Raw genomic sequence first — 26,927 nt, 5'->3', positions numbered from 1 at the left:
TGTTTATTTAACTTATATGCAGAGTACATCATGAGGAACGCTGGGCTGGGTGAAGCACAAGCTGGAACCAAGATTGCCAGGAGAAATATCAATAACCTCAGATATGCAGATGACACCACCCTTATGGCAAAAAGTGAAGAGGAACTAAACAGCCTCTTGATGAAAGTGAAAGAGGTGAGTGATAAAGTTGACTTAAAGCTTAACATTCAGAAAACTAAGATCATGGCATCTGGTCCCAACACTTCATGGGAAATAGATGGGAAAACAGTGGAAACAGTGGCAGACTTTATTTGGAGGGCTTCAAAATCACTGCAGATGGTGACTGCAGCCATGAAATTAAAAGACCCTTCCTCCTTGGAAGGAAAGTTATGACCAACCTAAACAGCATGTTAAAAAGCCGAGACATTACTTTGCCAACAAAGGTTCATCTAATCAAGGCTATGGGCTTTCCAGTTGTCATGTGTGGATGTGAGAGTTGGGCTAAAAGAAAGCTGAGTGCCAAAGAATTGATGCTTTTGAAGTGTGGTGTTGGAGAAGACTCTTGAGGGTCCCTTGGACAGCAAGGAGATCCAATCTGTCAATCCTAAAGGAAATTAGCTCTGAATATTCATTGGAAAGACTGATGGTGAAGCTGAAACTCCAATACTTTGGCCACCTGATAAAGAGAGCTGACTCATTTGAAAAGACCCTGATGCTGGGAAAGTTTGAAGGCAGGAGAAGGGGAAAACAGAGGATGAGATGGTTGGATGGCATCACCGACTCAATGGACATGAGTTTGAGTATACTCCGGGAGTTGGTGATGAACAGGGAGTCCTGGCGTGCTGCAGTCCATGGGGTTGCAAAGTGTCGGACACAACTGAGCCACTAAACTGAACTGAACTGAGTTGAACAGTTAGAACTAGTCATGTGGTCCCATTCAGCCACAAGAGTCAGAAATTACAAGCTACCATGTGTCCTGAAGATAGAGAACAGGAAGTATTCTGAACAGCATAATCCAATTACATGTGAACTGTATAATCAAATTGTTAGGTAGTTAGAATAGGGAAAAGGAGTCCAAAAAGGCTGTGGCTAAAAGACCTGGAAGGGAAAAGCCTGCGAAAATAGAACAAAGGAAGGTCCGAGGACCGGAGTGAGAACCTCAGGTAAAACAAACAACACTCCTGGCTGGCCCAGTTTACATAAGACAGGCCCAGGGACAGAGAAACATATAAAAAGAGGAGCCAAAGCCCTCTTCACTCTCTCTCTCTCTCTCTCCTGAACGATGGGGCGCTCTTCTCTTCCCGTCTTTGGATCGAAGTGCCCTCACACCTCGAAGATGGATTTTCCTGCTATCATCTAAATAAAATAGAGCTGTAGCACTGAGCTGTGACACTTATTTATTTAAGAGCTGTAACACGGTCTGTCCAAGACCCAAGAGCTGTGACCCACCGAGGGGGCTTCAATGTCCATCACTCCAAATTTTTGTTGTGACGAGACAAAGAACAGAGGAGCACACACTCGCCTGACAAAATGAACTCTGGGACTGTATAGATGACCAACTTCACTAAATTGCAACCCCTCATCCATTCTCAGACTTAGAGGGACGCTGACCGGCTTTAACAGCACAAGTTCATCTATGTACCTTTTCCCTAGGTCTCCACAAAAGGATTTGTGGTGATTTCGTCAGGTAACTATGCCAGGTAAAAGGGAATCCCTTGACTCTGAGATGAAATCAATTCCTTAATATCCAGACCACCAAGTTCATCTACCAATCAGAGACTTAAAAGAATATCAAGTGATGACTGATTCTTTGACCAGAATCTACAAACTCCATGGGGCAGCAATCATCCAGGGTAATTTCCCCAGTTTCTGAACACACAGAGCGAAGGGCATCACTTCTGTTAAACAACCTCCTGCTGCTGCTGCTTTTGCTGCTAAGTCACTTTGGTCATGTCCCACTCTTTGCCACCCAGTGGACTGCAGCCCACCAGGTTCCTCTGTCCATGGGATTCTCCAGGCAAGGATGCTGGAGTGGGGTTGCCATGCCCTCCTTCAGGAGATCTTCCCAACCCAGGGATCGAACCCACATCTCTTATGTCTCCTGCATTGGCAGGTGGGTTCTTTACCACTAGCACCACCTGGGAAGCCCAAACAACCTCCTAATCCCCCCCCCCCCCAAAGTAAGTCTGTTATAATAGGAAAAGCCAAGCAGAACCTGGAAATAAAAGGTAATTTCCTTTCAAAGCTGTCAAATAGCTGTTCTATAGAGTGTCAAGCTCTACGGATCTATCACAAAGCAAAAGAGGCACATGACTACTGAGCTGCTGATGATATGGAAGTAACCTCATTCAATTTCTCTTAGAGGTAAATGATGGTCAAATAACTAAACTTTGGCTATTCTTTCTATGCAGGTGCTTTGCCCTAAAGAACTAACAAGAACATGCCAGATTCAGTAGCTTGAGAAGCAAGGAAAGACTGGTTTTTCCTGTTCATGAGCTTCACCTTCAATTCCATAGTTTTAAGAACTATAATAGTATAGGAACAAAGTATAAGTGACACCTGGAAACCTGAGGTTTAATTCCCCAGGAAATTTTTTGGATTTTAACTGTTTTAGAAAGAAATTTTTTAAAAAGTCTTTAAATGTATAAATCTCCATAGTCCCTGCTCACTTTCTTTGTCTTTTTTTCCAATGGAGTCTTAAGGCATTAAAGTTCATAAAGTACCAGCCTTGACTCTGCCTGAAGATACTGATGGGGGAATATCACTTTGTGTGCCTAAGTCTTGCAGTATCATCTGCACCAAATATAATTTAATTTGGTCTGAATTTCTCTGGGGCACCCTTGGAAACTGCAGTTATTGTGCAATATTATAATATCCATGCTTTCGATAGGGTTGCCAGATTTAGAAAATAAAAATATAGGACACCACGTTAAATTTGAATTTCTGACAAAACAAATTTTTATTAGCTTAAGTACTGTCAAATGAAGAAAAACACACAACCAAAAAGTTGCAAGTTAAGTTTTATTTGGAGATCTTATTGAGGTCTGTAGCCTGGGAAACATACTCTCAGATAGCTCTGGGGAACTGCTTCAAAGAATTAAGAGAGGAGCCAACACATATAGGAGGTTTCTGCTGAAAACAAAACACACAGTCTAACATCAAGAGCTTAGTGCTAATCACAAAAAACCAGATATCAAAGTTAAAGATGTTAGTGCTTTTCTCTGTTGCCCTGATGCATTGAATTTATACCTTAGATATACAACTCAACTGTTTAGGGCCAGTATCCAGAAGTATAGACTGACTACTTCCTATCTTTCTCCATCCTGAATTCCCTTTGGGGTGCATGGGGGTGGGGCACGCTTCATTGGCTTGATCCTTGTAGAACCAGAATGATGGGCAACACTCTGCTTCTGGAATGGCAGGCAACATTCCTTTTCCACAGTATATACCACATATTGAATGCACGCTCAGTCGCTCAGTCATGTCCAGACTCTTTGCAACCCCATGGACTGCAGCCCATCAGGCTCCTCTGTCCATGGAATTTTTCCCGGCAAGAATACTGGATTGGGTTGTCATTTCTTCCTCCAGGAGATCTTCCCGACCCAAAGATTGAATCCAGATCTCCTGTGTTTCCTGCATTGGCAAGCTGTCCTTACCACCGAGCCACTTGGGAAGCCCCACGTATTGCATATATTAATACTAAACAATTATTCATTGTTTATTTGGAATTCAAGTTTAACTAGATGTGTATTTTATCTGGCAACCCTAATCAAGCACCAGTGAGAAACATAGTCCTGTTTCACTCTGGCTGCCCTTGAACTAATAAGTTATTCTCATTTGTCTGTCTTTTAAGGTGTCAAAATTTTGTCTTTCAGATCTGTTATCATAGGAAACCCAAAGCTGGTTCTCTGCCCCAGTACCCCCAGGTGGCTGTTTTTCTCTCTTCCTTCATGTCCATCTCTGTCTTTCACTGATTTCCTACCCCTACTGATTTCTCTGTTTTCCTACCCCTATTGCTACTTTTGCTGACAGACACCTTTTTTCTATACGGTGTTCATTCCTTTTCTGTTCTACTACAGCTAAATGTAGTGTTTTAATGCATGGACTTAAAGGCAGACAAATTAGGATTTGAATCCCAGTTTACTTTTCAGTAGATATGGGAGCTTCAGAAGGTTACTTAATCTAAGTCTCATGTTCTCCTTCAGTAAAATACAGGTATTAATGCCTACTTTATAGGGCTATTGTGAGTGTTAAAGGAGATTGATACAGCAAACTACTCAAAGGTACAATCCTTATTGGGTTATTATTATTAAAAGAGCTTCAGACCTTAGGTGCTCACTTTAATTCTTTGTGTTGAATGCCCAGACTTGCAGTTTAAGCTGTGCTGGCCATTCTTCCCTGGCGAGCTTTTATACAGTCTGGCGTGTCTTCACCATCATTACCAACCAGTTCAGTCCCTTTCAGGAAATATATGTTGAGTTTCTACTATGTGCTAAGCACTGTGCCAAGTGCTGGAGATCTGGAGATAAATAGGATAGCACTGACCTCAAGAAGAGTGTTGGGCAGAAAGGAGAAATATAGATCAGATCACAATACAGTGAAGTAAAATTATTTAGAGATGTACAGGATGCCTCAAGATGTTCTGGAACCACAGAGAAGGAGTTCAGACCCCTGGAAGGAAGGAGGAAGAAAAAGCTTCAAGTCTGTGATAATACCTGAACAGAGAGCTGAAAAATGAGTGGAGCTAGCTATAAAAAATGTAAGCAGGAGCAGTGGAAACATATTCAACATTCAATTAAGAGGATGAGGAATGGGAATAAGTCCTGTTGCTACGAAGTAGCTTCAGTCGTGTCCGACTCTGTGCGACCCCACGGACAACAGCCCACCAGGCCCCCATCCCTGGGATTCTCCAGGCAAGAACACTGGAGTGGGTTGCCATTTCCTTCTCCAATGCATGGAAATGAAAAGTGAAAGGGAAGTCGCTCAGTCGTGTCCGACTCTCAGCGACCGCATGGACCGCAGCCTACCAGTCTCCTCTGTCCATGGGATTTTCCAGGCAAGAGTACTGGAGTGGGTTGCCATTGCCTTCTCCAGAATAGGTGCTATGAGTGGTATATACAGGGAAACTGAAAGCAGTTCAGTGTTATTGCTCACCGACACCAAGTAAAAATACAGAGACAGTGTTTTGGAGAAAGCAGCAGCTTTATTACTTTGCCAGGAGCAGTGGGGCTTGAGAGCGTAAGCTTGAAAGTTAATGCTCTCAAGACTGTGCTCTCCTTCCCCAGGAAGCTGGAAGAGGTCTTACAGTTTTCAGGTGGTAGATGGGACTGAAGATGAGGATCAGGGCTGATGTGTTCTTGCATTCTTCCCCTCCTCCTGGGGATATTGAGATGTCAGGGCTGGCATTAGGTGATTCAGAACAGGTTCTGGTGGTCAGCCATGACATTCTTTCTGGAATGAAGAATGTTCCCAGTGGAAAGCAGTGATAGGGACTGTCCTCTTGGAGAGTTAAACCTTAGGTAGATGGTATAGCCTTAGCTAGAGGGCAATCATTTTCACAGCGCTATTAAGCAAGAAAGAGAGGGAAAACTTTAAAAACATCTATATGTTGGGCTTCCCACGAGGCACTAGTGTAAAGAAGCTGCCAGCCAATACAGGACACTCCAGAGACTCAGGTCAGGTTTGATGCCCTGGAGGAGGAAACGGCAACCCACTCCAGTATTCTTGCCTGGGAAATTCCATGGACAGAAGAGCCTGGTGAGCTACAGTCTATGGGGCTATAGTCCATGATGTCACAAAGAGTCAGTCAGATAGGACTGAGGTACAACCATGAGCTGTGTAGGATGAATGTGTAGCGAGAATAAGGGCTAACAGAATGGGGTGCCTAAACTAGTTTCTGCTACACTAGTATCTAAGTACAAATTGTAAAGCTAAGAGAGGTCAATGAAAGCATTACTTTCTTTTGGTCATCAGTTTGGCAACCCATATCTTTACATCAGTTGTGGGTGTCATAAATATATTTAACCTTCTATTTTCATTGTTGTTTTTGTCTGTTAGAGCTTTGGTCCTCTTCCAAGATGCCAAAGCACCATGTTACTGTTTCTTAATGAATAATTGCCTCCACTTCTCTCCTTTTCATTTTAAAACTTTTTAAACAGACTAGAAAGTCTTTTTCTCTAAAAAAAAAAAAAAAACCTGTATTTATGTCATAAGGTATATTTTTCCTGCTGAAGTATTTCTAAAATATTTTAAATCTTTTCCCTCTTACAAAATGAGGAAAAGATTCATTATATATTCTCTCTGTATCCTCATCTTAGAATAATGCCTAGCTATTATTATTATGCATCAGGCACATTTTACTTCCAAAATATTTAGAACAAACATTAAAATCTAAGATATATTCCGCCATCCAGGGAATTCCTCAAGATCATGAGTGTTAGTCGCTCAAGTCGTGTCTGACTCTTTGCAAGCCCCATGCCCTGTAGGACCTCCAGGCTCCTCTGTCCATGGGATTTCCCAGGCAAGAATACTGCCACTTCCTTCTCCATGGGATCCTCCCAACCCAGGGATCCAACCTGGGTCTCCTGGGTTGCAGGCAGATTCGTTTCCATCTGAGCCAAAATTTTAAAACCCAGTCATTCTACTCTAATACAGTTCTTTAATTTTGTTTTTCCGCTCTCTTTCTCCGCTTGTCTTTCTCGGACGTAGTTTTAATCATTTGCAATATAAAGAGACACAGGCTTAATTCGTAGCGGCGTGGTGTTAAGAGGAAAGGGATAATCCTGCCCTACTAATTTGGTGGCGCTGCTCTGGGCTCTGTTCAGCCTCAGGGTCTAAACCAGGGTGGGAGAAGCGGTATTTCCAACCGAACAAGCCTTCCAGAAAAATGAGTGGCAGCCTGCGCCAGAGCGAATCTCGTTAGTTTTCACTGTCACTGACATTTTCTCGAACCCAGTTTGTTTGCTTCCTGGATCCACCTCCTCACTCCCTCTCAGGGTCCTTTGCCCCTAAGGACTTTGACTTTACTTTCGCAGTCTCACACCCTGGCGCCCTTCGCCACCAGAGAGTCCTGCAGAGGCACGCCGCGGGAGTCACTCCGTCCGCTACGCCCCTTTAGGAAACAACTAGCAGGAGGCACTGCCCCAGGCGAGGACACGACACTGAAGCCGGCTCCGGGGGTCGCCCGCGGAGCCTCTTAAGTCCTCGTCGTGGGGGATGGAGTTGGCAAGTGCCAAGGTGGGACCGGCAGAGCCGAGCCGGGAACGGCGTTCACCCGGGCCGAGGCCGCAGCCGGAGCGTTTCGGAGACGGGACCGCGGGAACCCGGAAACGCCTGGGCCGCACCGGGCCGGCGGCAGCGACGGCGGCGGTAGCGAGTGGCGCTGCGCTTCAAGGGTCGCGGGGGGCCCGGCGGGCGCCGCAACCTGGGGCGCCGGGCCGAGCTGAGCCGCCTCCCCCAGTGCGCGCAGCCGGCCGAGCTGCGCGGAAGGTGAGCCTGGTGCGCTCCTGGGTGGCGGCGGGCACGGGCAGGCCGGTGGCCTCAGCTTTGGCCGGGGCAGCTCCGGGAGGATGCAGCGGGCGCGGGGCTGATACGAAGTCTGTCTGAGTGAAGGGGACGGTGTGGAATACCTTAAGTACTAGCTGGGTACGGGGTGGGAGTGGATGAAGTGACACGTTGTAAGTACGAGGGACGACGTGAGGAATGTGCTGGGTGTAGGAGGGAAAAGGGCCCCAGGAAAGGGGTGTGTCGACCGAATGAAAACGACAGTGTGTGCTTTAGAGTCTGGGGCGTGCGGAACCGAGTGGCCGGAGGGCCAGGCTGGCGGTCATTCCATCTGCGAACTGCCCTGGAGCTCCCGCTCGGCGCACGGCCCTGTGGCTGATGCCGAGCCAGGAGACCGGGACCCTGCGCTGGAGAAGTCTGAGGGACTTCAAGAAATGGAAAGATTGTCCTTGGTAAGGCTAGTACGCAGGCAAAGGCTGTCTGAGGCCAGGTGGGATTCCTATCAGAAAAGGTGTGCTTGTTGGGTTCTGAGTGTTTAGGAAGGGAAGATTTTAATTAACTTTTCTTTAAAGCAACTAAACTACAGAGGACGCTGGTTCAAATGAATTAAAGGGTAATATTAAATGTAGTACTGGGCCTTGCTTGGTAAAACACGTTTCATTACTTTATGGTAGAAGGCTGAATCTTTTATTATGTTCTGTTACAGGCAGTATTTGAAAAGGGAACCGCAGTGTTTTGTTTTCGATCAGCATTCAACTTTGGTAGTTAAAGATGAAATTTGGTAGCTTCTCACTTGGTGCACTTACTCATTTTCGCTGGTAAACTCAGATTGTTTCCTTTAAGGGCATGACTTCTAAATTTACATTGCTGGTCCTAACTTTCCTCCCAAGTATTGATCCTGCTTTTTCAGCATCTCAGTTTACTTGTTGTCTTTTTCACTTCTATGCTAAAGGTGACTTCTCTTTACTCTTACTTGCTCTATGGCAATGGCTGGATTTGCTGCCCTCAGCCTGTCTCCCTTCCAGTAACTCCTCTTGAAACTGATTTGTAAAACCAGAGGTCTTATGTATTTCTTGGTTTCTCTTTCCTCAGACATGCTCAAGTGACTTTCTGTGGAATCCGGATTAAATTTAAAATTATTTAGGTTACCAACCAAAACTCTTCAAGAATGTGTAACTGTCCTTGACTTCATGTCAAGATGTCAACATGTCCCTTTCATTCTTTTTTAAAAAATTATTTTATCCCACGAGTTCTGTTTTTTAGCTCAATCATAATAGTTATTTTGCAGTTAATTTCTGAACATGTTCTATGCCTGTGTGCCTTGGTCTTTGCTTACATCCTTTCTTCCTATAAGGACAGCCTTCTTTTCCATCTTTGTAGAAATCATTCTGTCCATCTTTGCAAAAGGTATTCTTTAATGCCACCTCCTTTAATTTTTTAAAAAATTGAGATGTAATTGACATATAACTCCATATTAGTTTCCAGTGTACATCATAATGATTTGATATTTGTATGTATTGCAAAATTATCACCACAAATCTAGTTAACATTCATCACCACACATAGATACAAAATTTTTCTTGTAATGACAGCTTTTAAGATTTTAAGTTTACTCTCTTTGCAACTTTCAAATATACAATACGGTATTATTAACGACAGTTACCATGCTGTACAGTATTCTCAGGACTTCTTTTTCAATTGGAAGTTGCTACTTCCTTCTTATAAAGCTCTCTAAAGTCTGTCTTCAGTCCAAAACATTCTTTTATGTACTGCACTTTATAATAAGTATTTTATAATATTTGTTACTTTAGCATTTTACTATTGTTTTTTGAGAAAGTTATCTACACTACCTCAAGGATTTATTACTAGGATCAAATAAAGTATAAAACATAGAACAGAAAAGAATTTTCAAATATAAGATTAATAAAAAGCTGAAATAAGATTATATTACAACACAAGAGTGATCATTCTAAACAGAAATAGAATCATAGAGAACAAGCAGGTGGTTACCTGAGGATACAGGGATGGAGGGAGGGGAGAAATAGGTGGGAGAGATTAAAAGGTACAAACTTTCAGTAACAAAATAAATGGTCACAAGTAGGAAATGTACAGTGTAGGGAATATAGTCAATACATATGTAAATCTTAGGTGACAGATGGTGACTATATTTACCATGGTGATTACTTTAGAAACATAGAAATAGCAAATCACTGTGTTGCATACCAGGAACTAGCAGTGTTGTATGTCCATTGTACTTCAAAAACAAACTCAGAAAAAGACATCAGATTTGTGGTTACCAGAGGGTGGCAGGGTGGAAGGTAGGGTAGAATTGGAAGAAGGTAGTCAAAAGGCAAAAACGTTCAGTTATTACTAGGGATATAATGTACAATGTGATAAATGTAAGTATTACTGCTGCACTTTATATATCAAAGTTGTTGAGAGTAAATCATAAACAATCTCATCAAAAGGCAAAAAACATAAATATATATTTTCTATTTAATTTACATAAGAAGAGGGATATTCACTAAATTTATTGTGGTAATCATTTCACGATGTATGTAAATCAAATCATTATGCTGTACAACATAAAATTATGTGGTGCTGTGTGTCAATTATAGCTCAATAAAACTGGAAGAAATAATAAATTACCCAAGTTGTTAGCTTCAGCTTGCAGGGCTTTGGGAAAAGGACAGTGTTTAGTTTTTGTGATTCCAAGTCAGGGTAGAGAAAGTTGAAAATGTTAGTTTAGAGAGTCATAACTAGATATTGGAGGAAACTAGAAGAGTTCAGGGATACCTCAAAGGTAGTGGACTACAGTAGAATTCGATATCCACAAAAGTGTGCTACTGAAACATGATGTTCTCTCTATAGTCCTCTCTACTTCTACCAAAGATAGTCACAGTAAGACTAATTTGTTTGCACAATAAGTCTAGTCTCATTAAACTTGGCCTGATTATTTATGTAAATGCAGTAAGAATAGTAATTCACCATAAAGACTCTTTTAAAACCTGCTTTGCTATAACTTTTCAGAAGGAATCTCAGACGTTTGCAAGTATCTCAAGCCCAGAAAGCCAAGCCAAGGACTGACCATCAGATATCTCCTGTAATACTTGGATTTGAGTGAATTTCTCTTTTCTTTCTCCTTGAGGTCCCTAAGAAATCCTTAAGTTCTTGGACCCACCAGAAAATGACCTTCCTTACTCACCTGATATGGCTGGGAACTATGAATGCAAGATACCAGGGGTTTTGTGTGTGTGTGTTTTAGTTTTTGATTTTCTGGAAGGGGCTTCATAGGCCTTGTAGAGTGAAAGTCACAATCATGTCCGACTCTTTGCGACCCAGTGGACTATACAGTCCATGGAATTCTCCAGGCCAGAATACTGGAGTGGGGACCCTTTCCCTTCTCCAGGTGATCTTCCCAACCCAGGTATTGAACCCAGGTCTCCCACATTGCAGGTGGATTCTTTACCAGAGCCACAAAGTCCAGCTTAATTCCTTAAAGTTGATAATTATCCTCAAATATGACATCTCAGTCAAAACTTTGGCAGTATAGCCAGTGTTTCCAATTGTATCCTATTATAAGGAAAACAGATTGTTACTGAACATATGCAAGTAACTATATTGTCATGAAATTAAGAATACTCACTATTAATTTCTGATTTCCTGAAGAATCAGATAGGGAGAAACAGATAAATAAATGTTTCAGTTCTGTTTACAAAGATATAATTTACCAAATTGCTTTAAGTTATAGAAAGTTTAAGAAAAAAGGTTTCCTTCAATCTGTTAAAGTGTTAAAGAGCTAGCAATGTTTTTAACAAAAAGTTGTAAAATTAAAAATCATTCTCATCATTTTCTCAGTCCCATGTAATTATTCCTGTTTTACTTGATCTAAAGTTAGTAGTTTCATGAATCCATTAATTTTTTCCGTTAGAGTTCTGGAATTTATTACCTAGTTCAATGGTATGATCTTAAAGTTATTACAAATCTGTATTGTAGAGTACTTATCAATGTCATTTTTTTGAATCTTTTTGAAGACAAATGTTTTGGACAGACTTCAGGAAAGCATAAGAGTAAAACTGTAACTATTTGTAAATGACAAGAGACTTGAAAATGCTCATAGTTAAGGATCTAGTGAGAGTTCATTCTAATGCAGTGGACAAGGAAATTTGATTATTTCTGTGATACACAAAATTTTAAGATGATAACATCCCACCCCCACCCCAAGCTGGCAGTGGTCAGTAGGACACTAGCTGCAGATGAGATATAACCCACATTTCTGTCTGGTCATATTTTTTTGGCCCTCAACCTTACAGTTGAGCTGCTTGCATACACAAGAATCATAACCTGCATGCCTGAGCAGGCAGAAAACCAACCCCAGTTTTTCAGGACACAAAATGAGAAACTGGAAAGCAATAGCTGTCCCTGGGAAGGCAAGAATCAAACCAATGAGTGGGCTTCCCTGGTGGCTCAGTGGTAAAGAATCTGCCTGTCAGCAAATTTGGAAAACTCAGCAGTGGCCACAGGACTGGAAAAGGTCAGTTTTCATTCCAGTTCCTAAGAAGGGCAATGCCAACGAATGTTCAGACTACCACACAGTTGCACTCATTTCACATGATAGCAAGGTAATGCTCAAAATCCTTCAAGCTAGGCTTCAGCAGTTCATGAACTAGGCTTCAGCAGCACATGAACTGAGTACTTCCAGATGACAAGCTGGATTTAGAAAAGACAGAGGAACCGGAAATCAAGTTGCCAACATCCTTTGGATTATGGAAGATGCAAGCAAATTCCAGAAAAACATCTTTATTGATTGTGCTAAAGCTTTTGGCTATGTGGAACACAACAAACTATGGAAAATTCTTAAAGAGATGGGAATACCAGACCACCTGACCTGTCTCCTGAGAAACCTGTATGCAGGTCAGGAAGCAACAGTTAGAACCGGATATGGAACAATGGACTGGTTCAAAGTTGGGAAAAGAGTGTGTCAAGTCTGTATATTGTCACCCTGTTTATTTAACTTATATGCAGAGTACATAATGCGAAATGCCAGGCTGGATGAATCACAAGCTAGAATCAAGATTGCAGGGAGAAATATCAACAACCTCAGATATGCAGATGATACCACCATAATGGCAGAAGGTGAAGAGGAACTAAAGAGCCTCTTGATGAAAGTAAGAGGAGAGTGAAAAAACTGACTTAAAACTCAACATTCAAAAACCTAAGATCATGGCACCCAGTCCCATCACTTCATAGCAAATAGAAGGGAAAAAAGTAGAAGCAGTGACAGATTTTATTTTCTTGGGCTCCAAAATCACTGTGGACGGTGACTGCAGTCATGAAATTAAAAGATGCTTGCTGCTTGGAAGAAAAGCTATGACCAACCTAGACAGCATGTTACAAAGCAGAGACATCACTTTGCCATCAGAGGTTCGTATAGTCAAAGCTATGGTTTTTCCAGTAGTCATGTGCTGATGTGAGAGTTGGACCATAAAGAAGTCTGAGTGCCAAAAAGTTGATGTTTTTGAGTTGTGGTACTGGAGAAAACTCTTGAGAGTCCCTTGGACAGCAAGGAGATCAGACCTGTCGATCCTAAATATCGATCGGAAGGACTGATGCTGAAGCTGAAGCCCCAATACTTTGGCTACCTGATGCGAAGAGCTGACTCATTGGAAAAGACCCTGATAAAGGGAAAGACTGAGATAAGAAGAAGAGGGCATCACTGACTTCGTGGACATGAGTTTGAGCAAACTCTGGGAGATGGTGAAGGACAGGGAAGCCTGGCGTGCTGCGGTCCATGGGCCATAAAGAGTCAGGTAACTTAGCAACTGAACAGCAACAACAACAATGCAGGAGATCGTTTGGTCCCTGGACCTGGAGGATCACACATGCCGCAGAGCAGCTAAGCCCGTGGGCCACAGCTACTGAGCCTATGCTTTACAACCCAGAAACTGCAACTACTGAGCCCGTGTGCCCTAGAACCTGTGCTCTGCAATACGGAAGCTACTGCAATGAGAAACCCTTGCACCACAGCTAGAGAGTAGCTCCTGCTCACTGCAACCAGAGAAAAGCCCATGAAGCAACAAAGATCCAGCACAGCCAACAATAAATAAAATAAAATAAAAACAATGAATACACCAAAACCATTTTATAAACAAAGTTGCAGTTCAGAGAATGAATTTTTACAAATGTTCTCTCCTGCTAATCTGAATTTGTAAAGGACAGCATGAGAATTTACCTTCCTTTCTTAGTCTCCTCTCCTGTGATTAATAGTCAGTCTTCCTTGGTTGATGAAGGGGAGTTCCTTTGGGAAGTGGATTTATGACAGTTGACTTCCTTTTAGAGGATTTAATGTTTAAACAGATAAGGGAAGTTCAGGGAAGGCTTCCCTGCATTTTAATACCTACAACTCAAAATAATACATCTAAGTAGCATATTTTGGGAATGATATATTTTGTTTCCCATCACCACCTTTTAAATGAGAATATTCAGGGTCAGATCAAACCCTGTGTCCTACAAACACTGTCTGGGCTGCCTTAGTTATATTTGAAATGGATATAATTTATATCAAACTCAGTAGAAAGTATCTTGCATGAATGACTGGACAAATAATTATAATCAACTGAAATATTCTCTCCCTTAAAGCCTAATCATCCTTCAGTAGCTATGAAGTATAACTTTTGAGTTTATTTCCCTTTATTAGAGAAGGAAGTTTCTATGTGATAACAATCTGCCGTGGATTTGTGTGTGTGTGTGAAATTATAAAAAACTGAAGAGTAAATTGTAGACCTGTCTGGGTTACTGAAGTAGCTTGAACATCATCAAACTAGTAGTTAATAATGTCTGTATGAATTTATTAAAGTTCAGATCAATATGAATTGGTAGCTTAACATTAGATTTCACCCGTCTGAAAAACAGGTGTATCCTAAGTACATTAAACTTAATTGTTTCCTTTAATGAAGGAGTGTAGTGCTGTGGTTATATATGGTTTTTTATATGTATTTTAATGATTGATTTTTGGATGTCTTCTGCTATATAAATTTGAGAGTGTTTGTTATATAAATATGAGTGTTTATTTTATAAGCTAAAATGTAACTCAGCTGCTCAATCCAGATTGCCTACCCAAAACTCTTACTAGTTTATCATCCATGTCGGAGATACCAACCCAAATGAAACCAAAGAATCAGTTGCTGCCTGGAGATAAGCACTTTAATTGAAAAGCTCTGGTAAGTCAGGTAATATAGTAGAAAACAGAGTTAAAATGAAGCTGGAATTTTAGATCATGTCAGATAAATACTAAGAAAGAAAATTATTCCAGTAAGGAAATGTCCACACATGACTTTATACCTACTCTGCCTAGTTTTTCTGTAAAAGCTAGATAAGGTTTTTCTAAATTCATATGTGCTATAAAAAGCCAATTTTAAATGTTACTAGTGTCATTTTGTAACTTGAGTAAGAATTATTCAGTGCATACTCAAATGAGGCAATGTAGAATTATAACCATTATTTGTGGTTTATATCTTTTAAACCATCCTATGAAGTACATACTATTGTTTATTCCCATTTTATAGGTAAGAGAAAGGAGGGACAGAGGTTAAGTATTTTGCCCTGGTTATGGTTATGTGGAAACAGAATGTGAAGTTATACAATCTGGTCTGGAGGCATACTCTAATATGTTATGCTGACTGACCCTCTAAAACTTAAACATGTTTCAACACTTAGGCATTATTGCAAAGACCATGCAATAGACTCCTTGCAAAAATTCATGGGCCATGAATTGTAGCTTTGACTGAGAGAAATTACTTTGTATCTGAATTCTGGCATATTATGCAAAGGAAGTTATAGACTTAATATCTCAGAACTTCAGTTTTTAATCTGTAAAATGAGTGGTATCTCCTTTACAGATTAAATGAGGTTTAAGTGAGATGATGCCTATAAAGCACCTAGCACAATGTCTGATTGGTTGCAGGTGCTCAGTAAATAATTATTTCATTAATTTAGCTTCTCTTGTGAAGTTGCAGCTGTTAGAAAATATTTAATGAAAACCAGTTTCATTTGTTTTTCTGTATATACAGAGAGACTTAATTCACAGGATCATTTTTCCCTTCTGAGAATTTACATATTACAGAGTTTATTTGTTCTTTTATAAATCCAACATAGAGTAAATGACTAATATGTGACAGTCCCTGTATTTCAGTTAAACTTTACAAATAGGAAAGGCATGTGATTAGATCCACATTTTATTAAGACATCTGCTATATGGACAGTAGATTTAGAGCTGTGAAAACCTGAAGGCTGTCCCCATCAGAAATGAAGCAGGGCATGAGATAGATTCATGATGTATTCAGAAATAGAAACAGAAACTCACAGACATGGACAACAAACTTATGGTTACCAAAGGGGAAAGGCAGGAGGAGGGGTAGATTAGGAGTTTGAGTTTAGCAGATAGAAACTACTGTGTATAAAATAGATCCTATATATAAACAAGATCCTACCATTTGGTACAGGCACCTATATTCAGTATCTTATAATGACCTATAATGAAAAATAATTATGCATGTATGACTGAATCACTTTGCTATATACCAGAAGCTAATACAACATTGTAAATCAACCATACAGTACTTCAATAAAAATTTTTTACGTTTTGGAAACAAAAAAGCATAAAACAAGATCTTTTTATATCCTATATAGTTAATATACCCATAGCGAATAGAAACTTCTCAGACTATTATAGGTTTACTTGGGAGTGGTTGCCTTGTCAGATTTAGAATGGATTTGAATTTTAATATTGGAATTTTGTCCTCATGGGAGTGTGGTAATCTTTCATTAGTTACCCAAGCACAGATTAACAGCTTAGGATTTTTAAAAGTTTTAAAATCTTTGACAGTTTGTCAGGCCATAAACTATCAGTAACAACTCCTGTGAAGTTTCAGTTAAATTATTTTCACTGATAAACATATTTTTCTAAAACTTTTACCATTTGTGAAGGCTGCAAAGAAAGATATTTTAAGGCCCCTTATCTTAAAGATTTATCCTCAGGCTGAATTAAATAAAGAGCTAGACATGATTCTTGATTACCCTAGTATAGTTTAATACTTAAACATTTCTAAAATGTTAGAAAATACTAGAACCCTATTATTAATGTTAGTGCTTGAAAATCAAAGCTATTTTATAGGACTTTTTGAATTTCTGCATATATATAGATATATTTCAGATGGTATGTTTTGACACATGTAGTATACTTGGTGGGTAGTAAATCATGTTAAAGGAGTCAATTTGAGGGTAATTGAATATTGACAGAAAACTTAAAATTGGAAAATTGTTTTCTAGCTTATACGTTTGTCTCTGATTATCTACTATTAATATTTCAGTTTATAAAAACAGACTAATAAACGTGTAATCTGTACTTTCTTTTGCCTTTATGTTCTTTAAAATAGCAAAGAAATCGATGTTTTATAAAATTAGCTGTAGTAGAATTACTTTGTAATGTTTGTCAAGTCTTTACCTTCCCTGTAAAAGTATTATTATTAATCATTTAGTTTTATCAACCAACTGGATAGGCTTCAAATTTTCCATGATGGATGATCGCTAGATGATTATCTCATTTTTTGGTATCCTTAATTTATTATTGATTTTGGCATTTATTTTTAAAAATACATTTATTGAGCACATACTATGTGCCAGGAACTGTTCTATGCACTTTTCAGTATAACCCAGTTTTCCTGATAACTTATTAATAACTTTTGAGTACTGAAAGCTTAATTTTAACCAGTCTTCTTCCAGCACATAGTAAATGCATTCTTCCCGACTACACATGGACTGGAGAACAATTACATTTTTTCATTATAGACTCAGATGCTTGGTTTGGTTTCCTGGGGCTGCTGTAACAAATTACCACATGTTAGATTGCTTAAAATGAGTAATGTATTCTCCCACAGTTCTGTAGGCGAGAAATCCAAAATCAGTATCACTGGGCTAATATCAAAGTGTCAGAGGGACTATGTTCCCTCCGGAGGCTTTAGGGGATAATCCACTCCATTTTTTCTTCCAACTTCTGATGGGTGCCAACTTTACTTGGTTTGTGGCTACATCACTCCAGTCTGGAACACCACTCCAGATGCTCAAGACCAGCATCTTCAAGTCTCTTTCCCCTCCATCTTTACAGTGCCGTCTTCTCTTTCGTGCGTGCATGTTCGGTCATGTCCGACTCTTTGCAACCCTTTGGACTGTAGCCCTCCAGGGTGTTTTTAGGCAAGAATACCAGAGTGAGTTGCCATTTCCTCTTCCAGGGTATCTCCCTAGCCTAGGGATCAAACCTGTGCCTATTTTTCCTGACTGCAGGTGGATTCTTTACCCGCTGAGCCACAGGAAAAGCCTTCTTTTAAGTATTTGTATTTTCCTCTTTTGTCTTTTATGAGTATACTTGTGTTGGCATTTAGGATATACTTAGCTAATTCAGAATAATTTTCCCATCTCAAGATCCTTAACTTCATTTCATCTGCAAAATTCCCTTTTCCAAATAAGGTAACATTTACAGGTTCTAGGGATTAGGAACTGTTGCTCAGTAGGGTCAGCAGTTGGGAAGAGTTGACTTAGAGCAGGGAAGAGAGGATGAATGGAACCTGCTAGCACCTTTGTTTCTGTTTCATCACATTTAACTCTGAGAATCTTCTGGAGTAATGGCTCCTGCTTCATTCACTCTGCCTTTTAGTTGATTCTGACCCAGCACCATTATAGAGAAGGGGATTTGGGGAAATGGGTTTCAGTTTAACCATTACTGTATACAGTAATAATACAAGGACTATAATTCCCCTGTGATACTTTCCTATCATACACTGTGTCATAGCAGTTTCCACCCTTATATTGTTGTTGTTTAGTCTCTGAGCCGTGTCTGACTTTTTTGTGACCCTATGGACTGTAGCCTGCCAGGCTCCTCTGTCCATGGAATTTCCCAGGCAAGAATCCTGGAGTGGGTTGCCATTTCCTTCTCCTGAGCCAGGGATCAAACCCCCATCTCCTGCACTGGCAAGCAGATTCTTTGCCACTGAGCCACCTGGGAAGCCCTTGCATCCTTATACTATTTCTTAAATTATTTGAATAATCTCTGTCTTTCAAGCTAGAGGATAAGCCCTCCGAAGACAAAGATTATATTTGTTTTGTTCATCATTGTATATCCAGGGCTCATCAGAGTGCCTGACCATGGTATGTATGTATTTAAACATGGATGGTGAATTGTGTGATACCTGTATTTTCTACTTCTGACCCTAATCTCCTGAGTCTTGAAACTATCCTAATGGTTAGTGCCTATGGCCCTGTCATGGAGGAGGGATTTTTCCTCTAATTTTTCTAGGTTCTTCTGGCTAGAAAAGAAGAACCTAGAAGAATTGAATTGACATGAGATAGATTGAGAGAAGAAAAATCACACAAAAGTTTAATAACATGTGTACATAGAGAGACCCAGGAAGACTGAGTAACTTGTCAAAATGGCTGAAACCCTCATCTTAAGTACCCTCTGCAGCTAAAGACAAAAGAGGATGTTGAAGGTAGTGGTTTGTTTCTTCAAAGAGTAGGAAAGCAATTGACAAGAAGATGGAAAAGCAAAAGTTTGCTAAGTAAATATTTGCTGGGCCATGCAGTGACAGTGGAACCATGGAGTGGACTGTGATCTCTAGGCTCTGCCTAGAGTTTTCCTCCACTGCACATAGACCATATTCCTTGCAGATGTCTATGGTGATATTCTGGGAACAGGCCCTGTGTCTAAATTCCTTTTTTTAATTTTTTGGTTAGGGGAAAGGTCAGAGTTTCTTGCTGAGTCTTTAGGGCTTTCACTGTTTTCAGCTTGAAATAATCTGCATGTTGAAGAGATACTTTGGGGTGGCAAGTTTTGCCACCCTACAGACCCTACCAGGATTGTACACTAGTCTCTGTTCTTTGTAGAATGCCTTTTAACTTCAGCCTTCAGCTGCCAATGGCAGGATGTGACCACAGCAGAAAGTGGTAGAACAGAATAGCAAAGGGGTAGGGAAATGGATGAGTGAGAAAGGAGTACCTTTTTACATGGCACCTACCTCACAGTAGAAGGGAATCTTAGAGCTATATTTTTTAGGTCATTATGTTTACCCAATCATTAACATGTGTAAAGAGTACGCTAATACTGGACAATTTTTAATCTAAAAACTAGAATGCAAAGAGATTTTATATTTGTGTAGTTGAAGAAATATTTGAGTACTATTGATTTTGTCTGAATGTAAAAGTGAAAAATCTGCAATCTGTAAAAAAAAAAAAAAAAAAACAAGTTAAAAATTGACAGTACTCTAACTTACATACAGGTGCTATTGTCTTATGTAAACAAAAACCTGGCACCTTGAAGAAGAAAAGGGAGGAGAAACAATGAAAAGTTGTTTAACTTAGAATGTAATAGGAACCACAGAATGTAGAGTCAGTTGGTAAGTGTTACTGAACAGGATTTTGCTTTTCTTAAGCACTCAAGAGTGAACTTAAGCTCACTAGTTTAGTGGCGGCTATTATTTCTACTGTAGAAACAAAATTGACTATATTGATAATATAAAGTACCTTTAACTCATGTTTCTTTTCACTTTTATAAAAAAATAAGACTTCTGGATTTTCCACAGGAGTATTATGAATTTCAAGTACAACCTGAAGTTGCTACTTTGGGGGGAATATTATCTCTACTGAGATAGTTTGGAAAGAAGACATATAAATGCCAGTTGTGATGAATTTTATTCATCATTATTTAGCATATAGCTATAGGTTGCAGTTTTAAAGTTTTGGCATCATGGAAGATAATGGACAAAAAATTGCAGCTGAAGTCAGCATTTCTGTACGTATTTGCTTTTTCTGTTCATTTATTTGGAAAAAACTTGGAAGGTTTTTATACTAATAGCTGTTTCTGACTACACTGAATTTATATTTGCATACCACTTTATAATGTGTGTTTTCATATGTTCTCTATTATGCATAATAATGTGTGATAGATTATATAATACTTAGGAAGTGTATTTCAGAACTAGTGTTTAGAAAATGTAAAAATAGCTCACTCTAAGAAATCTTAAGTTAGTAATTTAGCCTTTTGTTTTTATAACGGAAGGAAAATTAATTTTCAGAATTCCTTAGGTACTTAATAGTCTTTAAAAATCCACATAAATTGTACTAGAATTTAAACACATTAATTAAACATTTAGTTTTGCAGGACTTTTAGTGTCTGGAGACATAACAACAAAATACAGATATTGTCTCAATGGAATAATGGCTTCATACACAGACCTAAAGATTATACATATAAGTTATTGGAAATAACTTTGTAGCCAGGCTGATTTTCAGATTTATCTACAAGTAAAAAATAAATATAAATTTTTAGTATATGGTGTTCTTCTTTTCTTTTTTTTTTTTTCCAAGAAAGGCCTCAAACAATTGAAGTAACACTCATGCTTATCCCCCCCAACAAGAATCTTTAGTACAAGGCAAAAGATTCAATTTGAAGAGAAACATGAGTATAGAGTTGAATGTTTCAGAATTTGGTTAATGCCTATCTAGTGCAATAATAATGGTATAAACAAACAACTAATTTCTCACTAACCCTGATTAACATAAGGGTGAAAGTAGTAGTAGTGTGCATTAATAATAAATATACTTTATGAAATATATGTTTTTTTAAATGTTTAAAGCCTTTAACTCAGAATTGGTTGACAAAGCATTATAAAGGCAAGGATCTTAGGGAGCTACTTTAATGAAAATAAGGGATATGTAATTAGCATATCAAATATACTTAAATTATACCTTCTAGTATTTTTGAAAAACCTTTTTTTCCCCTGAAGATTTTAATTACTGAGAATTTTTTGAACTCTTAATAAAATAAGTTCACTAAAAAAAATAATAATAAGTTCACTAATATTTTTTACACACAATTCTAACCAAGTCATCATAGAAACTCATCAAATCCGAATGAATGGAGGTTATTAGGTGAATGAAGTTTTTGTTGTACATTTTTCTTTCAAGAAGTGAGAAGGGATTTAAAAATAATAAAACTCAACTTTGTAAATATCAAACTTCTCTAGCAATTCAGAAGAAAAATAGTGATCGGAAAGCAAATACAAGATCTTTTCTAGTGACTAAGCAAATCCTGAAATATTCCTGTGCAAAGGACTTTTAGAAGGACTTGCAATGTGACTGTATCAAATTAGTATGATTATAGTATGCACACACCAAGATTACAATTACACATTGTTATTATTACACACTAGTAACTGTATAATGGGTAATGACAGTATGTGTTCTGTGTTGCTGTATATACACTCACAGTATACAGTGTGATTTTTCTTTCTGCACTGGGTCTTTGTTGCTTTCGTGCAGTCTTTCTTTAATTGCAGAGAGCAGAGTCTGTGCTTCGTTGAAGTGCTTGGGCTTCTCATTGCAGTGGCTTTTCTTGTTGCAGAGAACGGGCTATGTGGGCTTCGGTAGTTCAGCATGTGGGCTCAGTAGTTGTTGCACAACTTCTTAGTTGCTCCACCGCATGTGGACTCTTCCCAGACCAGGGATTAAACCTGTGTCCCTGCATTGGCAGGCAGATTCTTATCTACTGTGCCACCAGACAAGTCCTCAAAGTTTACAATTTAAATATTGAGATAATACGTCTGAATGGAAAAATTGAAATTACTATAATAAAATTGTGTATGTTAGAGCTAGAAGAGACCTGAGAAGTCATATAAAATATTAAATTTTAGAAAAATGGCTTGAAACCAATTAGCTTTTATAATATTTAGGAGCTACTTGTTGAAAAATGTTAAGAAAAATTTTTAATTTAAATCTTTAAAAGGAGAAAAAAGGGATCTTAAATGTTCATCAGTAGGAGAATGGATAAATAGAAGGCCCGCTTATTTGATGGAACATTAGAGTTATTAAAAGCAATGAACTAGGTCTGTATGTCAACATAGAAGGCAAAACAATGCTGAATACAGTAAGGAAGATGCTAAATAATGTATACCATGTTTGTATAGGTATGTATATTAAATAGAAAAGATTAAATACATTTAATATAATTATATTAATATACTCTATATAGATATATTTCTATTAATATTAAATAATATAAAATATTAAAGTATTTTATATTAAAAGTTTGATGCTATGTATAAATATTAAAATATTTAGGCTTACACATATTTCTGTGTAGGTGTATAAAATTTTAAAAGTGCACTGAAATAATCCAAACACATGATAATAGGGGCACAGTGAAGGAATAAGACCTGGAGTTGTGGCTTAGAGAGAATTTTGACTTTAACTGTAATGTTTTATTCCTTTAAAAAAGGAAAGATAAGCAAATGTGACAAGATTGATACTTGTTAGTTCTAGGTGGTGGAATTATGGACATTTGTTACATTCTTGGTATTTTATTGTATTTTTAAAATCCATTCTTTTCCCTCAAGAAAGATCTACTGTTTTTTAGGAGAATTTAGAACTTTTTGATTACAAGACTTTATTTCCTATGTAACTAAAAATCTCCAAAAATTGTTGAAGTCCTTTCAGTGGGAATATGAAATGGTCTAGATACATCTTTGCTGCTAATGTCCTCAGGTTTAGAGATTTCCCAAAAACTTAAGAAATATTGACAGAATCTATATCAAAATATTTTCATATGTCTTTGAGTAGTGGAGTTGGGTTCAATGTAATTTTTGTTTCTACATTTTTCTAACAGTAACTACTTTTTAAAGTAAATAAAATAATAAATGCTTTTTTAGGAAAACCATAACAAACTGAACCAAAGAAAGTCATCAAAATGAAATAGCGCTGTTTATTGATCAGGAACAATACATTTTTCACGTCTTAGCTCTAAGGTGAAAGTGGAGCATATAAGCCTCCTGACCCTTCTAATACTGCTCTAAATCTGAGCGCCTCACTGAGCTCCAGGTGTGTTCAGGGAGCTTGGTAATCAGGGTCTTTAAAGGAACATGGGTGGTAATTTGCTGACTGGTACATGAGGATTTTGACAGTAAACTGAATATGGCTGCATTTGGGAAAGAACTTAACAGTTTCTTATTGATATGTAAGTTTCTTGGATACGACATTTTTATGAAACAAAGAATAATCTGGAAACTAGACGATTGGTATCACCTGAAAGGATAAAAGAAGGGGAATTAGGCAGTAAGAGAAAAAAAATGTAGGAGAGACTGAAATTAAATATTAAACATGAAAATGTTAGAAGTTTGTTTTCAGTTATAATGGGAGAATATTGTAGGTTCTGAAATGAAGAAACAGTCTTATAGAGGTGGAACATAATCATGTTTTCATCTATTTTGTTTTTATATATTTGCTTTGCATATAGGGGTTGTGTTAAATGAAAGTACTTACTTCTACCTATATTGTAATCTAAAATCAAACTAAGTGTTTGTATGTCTTAGAAATACACTTCTTGACAAAGGAAGAGATGATTAGATGGCATCACTGACTCAATGGACATGAGTTTGAGCAAACTCTGGGAGATAATGAAGAACAGGGGAGCCTGGTGTGCTGCAGTCCATGGGGTTGCAAAGAGTGATTGATGTTAATTTATTTGATAATTGTTTAATAATACATGAAAGTTATGTTGTACTGGTTAAACTGACACAGTACTAGATATCATCTCAGTAAAACGAAAGAAGAGAGATAGAAAAAAAGAAATACTTCTTGATTTTTTTCGTTTTGAGTTTTTTCTTCCTTTAGGCAGACTTGTAAATTCAAGTGTAATTCTTTACAGGTGCTCTAGTGCAAATAATCATGTGTTTGTATATATTTTACTTCTTGACTTCATATTAGAAAAACAACACCCTTCTTTCCTCCTGAGTGTTTCCTCTACTTCTCATACAGAATATTTCACTCTGACACTTCTGGTCAACAAATCTGTGTGGGGTTTTTCCCCACAAAAAGGCAAATTCTCTGCAACACCAGCTGGATGTCCTTTTGCAGTTCTGATACTACCTATCTGGAGATGGTGTCGGATCCCATATGTTAAGGGCCCAGTCTCACAAGACTGCTCCCACCCTACTTCATATGCTGGTCACAACCTGGGTCCCCAGTTACCAACTGACTTGGACTTAGCTGCAAATCAGAGGTCCTCAGGCTTGATTAAATTGCTAGAGTGGCTCATAGAACTCAGGGAAACATTTATGTTCACCAGTTTATTAAAGGATATGATAAAGGATACAGATGAGCAATCAGATGAAGATTAGGGCAGGGTCTGGGAGGGTTCCCAGCACAGGAACTTCTGTACCCATGGACTTGGGGTGCTTCACCTTCCCTGTACGGATATGTTCACCAACCTGGAGGCCCTCCTCACCCTGTACTGTTGGGATTTTATGGAGGCCTCATCATGTAGGCATGAGCGATCATTAACTCCTTATTCAGCCCTTCTGCCTTCTTAAGACAATGGGGGAGTAGGGGAGCTCAGAGATGGGGCTGAAAATTCCAAGCTTCTAATCATGGCTTGTTTTTTCTGCTGAGCAGCTCTCATTCAGGAGTCATCCAGAGACCCACCCAAGTTTGCCTTATTGGAACAAAAGACACGTCTATCACCCAGAAAATTACAAGGATTTCAGGAGCACTGTGTCAGGAACTGGGGTCAAAGACCAAATATTAGAATAAAAGATGCTCCTAGTGCCCTTATCACTTAGGGAACTACCAGAGTTTCAGGAGCCAGGGGCAGAAACCAGTGTATATTTTTTTCTATTCAATCACAGACGTAGAAAAACAAAATATAGCATTGTGAGAGACTAAGAATATTAAGAACTGTATTATCACAGAAAATGTTTATTTTGATGTAGTATATACTTGGAAGTGGAAAAGCCAAATTGTAGAAGTAATGTATCCTGGCTTAGAATCTGACCTTTATATTTTCATTTGAAAAGAAATCAGGGTATTGCTGTTACAATATGTACGTTATGGTCTTCAGTTCAGTTGCTCAGTCATGTCCGACTCTTTGCAACCCCATGGACCACAGCATGCCAGGCCTCCCTGTCCATCACCAACTCCCAGAGTTTACCCAACCTCATGTCCATCAAGTCGGTGATGCCATCCAACCATCTCATCCTCTGTTGTCCCCTTCTCCTCCTGCCCTCAATCTTTCCCAATATCAGGGTCTTATTAAATGAGTCAGCTCTCCTCATCAGGTGGTCAAAGTATTGGAGTTTCAGCTTCAACATCCATCCTTCCAATGAACACCCAGGACTGATCTCCATTAGGATGGACTGGTTGGACCTCCTTGCAGTCCAAGGGACTCTCAAGAGTCTTCTCCAACACCACAGTTCAAAAGCATCAACTCTTCAGCGCTCAGCTTTCTTTATAGTCTAACTCTTATATCCATACATGACTACTGGAAAAACCATAGCCTTGACTAGATGGATCTTTTTTGGCAAAGTAATGTCTCTGCTTTTTAATATGCTGTCTAGGTTGGTCATAACTTTCCTTCCAAGGAGTATGCATCTTTTAATTTCATGGCTGCAATCACCATCTGCAGTGATTTTGGAGCCCCAGAAAATAAAGTCAGCCACTGTTTCCACTGTTTCCCCATCTATTTGCCATGAAGTGATAGGCCCAGATGCCATGATCTTAGTTTTCTGAATATTGAGCTTTAAGCCAACTTTTTCACTCTCCTCTTACTTTCATCAAGAGGCTCTTTAGTTCTTCTTTATGTTCTGCCATAAGGGTGGTGTCATCTACATATCTGAGGTTATTGATATTTCTCCCAGCAATCTTGATTCCAGCTTGTGCTTCATCCAGCCCAGCGTTTCTCATGATGTACTCTGCATATAACTTAAATAAGCAGGGTCAAAATATACAGCCTTGACGTATTCCTTTCCCTGTTTGGAACCAGTCTGTTGTTAAATGTCCAGTTCTAACTGTTGCTTCCTGTCCTGCATACAGATTTCTCAGGATGCAGGTCAGGTGGTCTGGTAGTCCCATCTCTTTCAGAATTTTCCACAGTATATTGTGATCCACACAGTCAAAGGCTTTGGCATAGTCAATAAGGCAGAAGTAGATGTTTTTCTGGAACTCTCTTGGTTTTTCGATAGTCCAGCAGATTTTGGCAATTTGATCTCTGGTTCCTCTGCCTTTTCTAAAACCAGCTTCAACATCTGGAAGTTCACGGTTCACATATTGCTGAAGCCTGGCTTGGAAAATTTTGAGCATTACATTACTAGCGTGTGAGATGATTGCAATTGTGCAGTAGTTTGAGCGTTCTTTGGCATTGCCTTTCTTTAGGATTGGAATGAAAACTGACCTTTTCTAGTCCTGTGGCCACTGCTGAGTTTTAGTTGTCCAGAATAAACAGAAGACTTTCTTGAACAGATTTGAAGTAATTGTGTAATATTTTCCAGGAAAATCAAATGCCTTTGCCAAATGTAGATTGCTGGCAACCTATTCTCCTTTTATACAGAGATAAAAGGCCACCAGGAAGT

General features: G+C 38.9%; 1 protein-coding gene and 1 non-coding gene across 3 annotated transcripts in view; one reads left to right on the top strand and one right to left on the bottom strand.

The window, feature by feature from the left end:
- Positions 1-7,021: 7,021 nt before the first annotated feature.
- SLC35A3 (solute carrier family 35 member A3) overlaps positions 7,022-26,927 on the top strand; it is a 40,524-nt gene continuing 20,618 nt past the window's right edge. Inside the window, exon 1 of one of the 2 annotated variants that reach the window (XM_043877228.1) lies at positions 7,022-7,467. In XM_043877228.1, coding sequence (XP_043733163.1) covers positions 7,195-7,467 — 273 coding nt within the window. In that variant the 5' untranslated portion in view covers positions 7,022-7,194. Of the gene's footprint in view, positions 7,468-7,718; positions 7,935-26,927 lie in introns of those variants that run through there. The other variant, XM_043877229.1, reaches the window with a different exon arrangement.
- Positions 20,882-20,994, bottom strand: LOC122678416. The gene has a single exon (XR_006336092.1). It is a non-coding gene; the product is annotated as a U5 spliceosomal RNA (small nuclear RNA).

The sequence above is a fragment of the Cervus elaphus genome, chromosome 20 (assembly GCF_910594005.1).
Source record: "Cervus elaphus chromosome 20, mCerEla1.1, whole genome shotgun sequence".
NCBI classification, from domain to species: domain Eukaryota; kingdom Metazoa; phylum Chordata; class Mammalia; order Artiodactyla; family Cervidae; genus Cervus; species Cervus elaphus.
Note: the sequence above shows the minus strand (reverse complement) of the source record. Positions and strands in the feature narration are given on the sequence as shown.